This window comes from Notothenia rossii (genome assembly GCF_949606895.1).
Source record: "Notothenia rossii genome assembly, chromosome: 4".
NCBI lineage: Eukaryota > Metazoa > Chordata > Actinopteri > Perciformes > Nototheniidae > Notothenia > Notothenia rossii.
Window position 1 is genome coordinate 95886054 of NC_136902.1, and position 2500 is coordinate 95888553.

Genomic DNA, 2500 nt, shown 5'->3' on the forward strand with positions numbered 1-2500 from the left:
CCAAAGACATCATCCTGCCCTTCAGAGTGATTCCTCTGGTGAGGGAAGTGGGTCGCACCAAGCTGGAGGTCAAAGTTGTCATCAAATCTAACTTCAAGGCCTCGCTGCTGGCCCAGAAGATCGAGGTGAGACTCTCACACACACAACAGCTGTTATTCACACACACACACACACACACACACACACACACACACACACACACACACACACACACACACACACACACACACACACACACACACACACACACACACACACATCACCTTGACATCACTATGGAACAGTCGCGCTTCTATTGGCTAGCACAACACATTGTGACTTTTTTTTGGCTAGATTTTTTAAAAATAATTGGATATTTTCCCAGAATTTCATTTTTTCCCAGAATTTTGACTTTTTAACAATCTGAATAATTTTGTTTTTATTTCCAAGTTTTAAAAAATGTGTTCACTTATTTCTCAGAATTTCACAATATACAGTCTTAATAACCAACAGAGCATAGTAAAGTGATGTGTCAGTTATGGTTGTGTTTAATAACCCCCCCAGGTGATGATCCCCACCCCCCTGAACACCAGTGGAGTTCAGCTCATCTGCATGAAGGGCAAGGCCAAGTACAAGGCCAGCGAGAACGCCATCGTCTGGAAGTGAGGGCCAATCCGATCACTCTCATATCCTGTGAGGAGTCCAGAGTGGGTTTAACAACGTGTGTGTGTGTGTGTGTGTGTGTGTGTGTGTGTGTGTGTGTGTGTGTGTGTGTGTGTGTGTGTGTGTGTGTGTGTGTGTGTGTGTGTGTGTGTGTGTGTGTGTGTGTGTGTGTGTGTGTGTGTGTGTGTGTGTGTGTGTGTGTGTGTGTGTGTGTGTGTGTGTGTGTGTGTGTGTGTGTGTGTGTGTGTGTGTGTGTGTGTGTAGGGTGAAGAGGATGGCGGGGATGAAGGAGTCTCAGATCAGTGCAGAGATCGAGTTGCTGCCGACCAACGATAAGAAGAAGTGGGCGCGGCCTCCCATCTCCATGAACTTTGAGGTGCCGTGATTAGACAATCACAAGTTACCTAGTTACCTAGCAAATGTTAGCTATGTAACGAACAAGTTACCTAGTTAAAGTTAGCTATGTATCTATCAAGTTACCTAGTTAAAGTTAGCTATGTATCTATCAAGTTACCTAGTTAAAGTTAGCTATGTAACTAAAAAGTTACCTAGCAAATGTTAGCTATGTAACTAACAAGTTACCTAGTTAAAGTTAGCTATGTATCTATCAAGTTACCTAGCAAATGTTAGCTATGTAACTAACAAGTTACCTAGTTAAAGTTAGCTATGTAACTAACAAGTTACCTAGTTAAAGTTAGCTATGTAACTAACAAGTTACCTAGCGAATGTTAGCTATGTAACTAACAAGTTACCTAGTTAAAGTTAGCTATGTATCTAACAAGTTACCTAGTTAAAGTTAGCTATGTAACTAACAAGTTACCTAGCGAATGTTAGCTATGTAACTAACAAGTTACCTAGTTAAAGTTAGCTATGTATCTATCAAGTTACCTAGCAAATGTTAGCTATGTAACTAACAAGTTACCTAGTTAAAGTTAGCTATGTAACTAACAAGTTACCTAGTTAAAGTTAGCTATGTAACTAACAAGTTACCTAGCAAATGTTAGCTATGTAACTAACAAGTTACCTAGTTAAAGTTAGCTATGTAACTAAAAAGTTACCTATTTAAGTTAGCTATGTATCTAACAAGTTGCCTAGTTAAAGTTAGCTATGTAACTAAGAAGTTACCTAGTTAAAGTTAGCTATGTAACTAAGAAGTTACCTAGTTAAAGTTAGCTATGTATCTAACAAGTTACCTAGCGAAGGTTTGCTATGTAACTAGCAAGTTACCTATTTAAGTGAGCTATGTAACCAACAAGTTGCCTAGTTAAAGTTAGCTATGTAACTAAGAAGTTACCTAGTTAAAGTTAGCTATGTAACTAACAAGTTACCTATTTAAGTTAGCTATGTAACTAACAAGTTACCTATTTAAGTTAGCTATGTAACTAACAAGTTGCCTAGTCAAAGTTAGCTATGTAACTAACAAGTTACCTATTTAAGTTAGCTATGTAACTAACAAGTTACCTATTTAAGTTAGCTGTGTAACTAACAAGTTACCTATTTAAGTTAGCTATGTAACTAACAAGTTACCTATTTAAGTTAGCTATGTAACTAACAAGTTGCCTAGTTAAAGTTAGCTATGTAACTAACAAGTTACCTATTTAAGTTAGCTATGTAACTAACAAGTTACCTATTTAAGTTAGCTATGTAACTAACAAGTTACCTATTTAAGTTAGCTATGTAACTAACAAGTTGCCTAGTCAAAGTTAGCTATGTAACTAACAAGTTACCTAGTTAAAGTTAGCTATGTAACTAACAAGTTACCTAGTTAAAGTTAGCTATGTAACTAACAAGTTACCTATTTAAGTTAGCTATGTAACTAAAAAGTTACCTATTTAAGTTAGCTATGTATCTAACAAGT

The 2500-nt window shown here is 36.9% G+C and overlaps 1 protein-coding gene across 1 annotated transcript in view; it reads left to right on the forward strand.

Annotated features, from left to right (window-relative positions):
* Positions 1-2500, forward strand: part of LOC307035026 (AP-2 complex subunit mu-like) — a 22871-nt gene that overhangs the window by 18136 nt on the left and 2235 nt on the right. Inside the window, exons 6-8 of the mRNA XM_079673953.1 lie at positions 7-125; positions 544-641; positions 907-1018. Coding sequence (XP_079530079.1) covers positions 7-125; positions 544-641; positions 907-1018 — 329 coding nt within the window. The remainder of the gene's footprint in view (positions 1-6; positions 126-543; positions 642-906; positions 1019-2500) is intronic.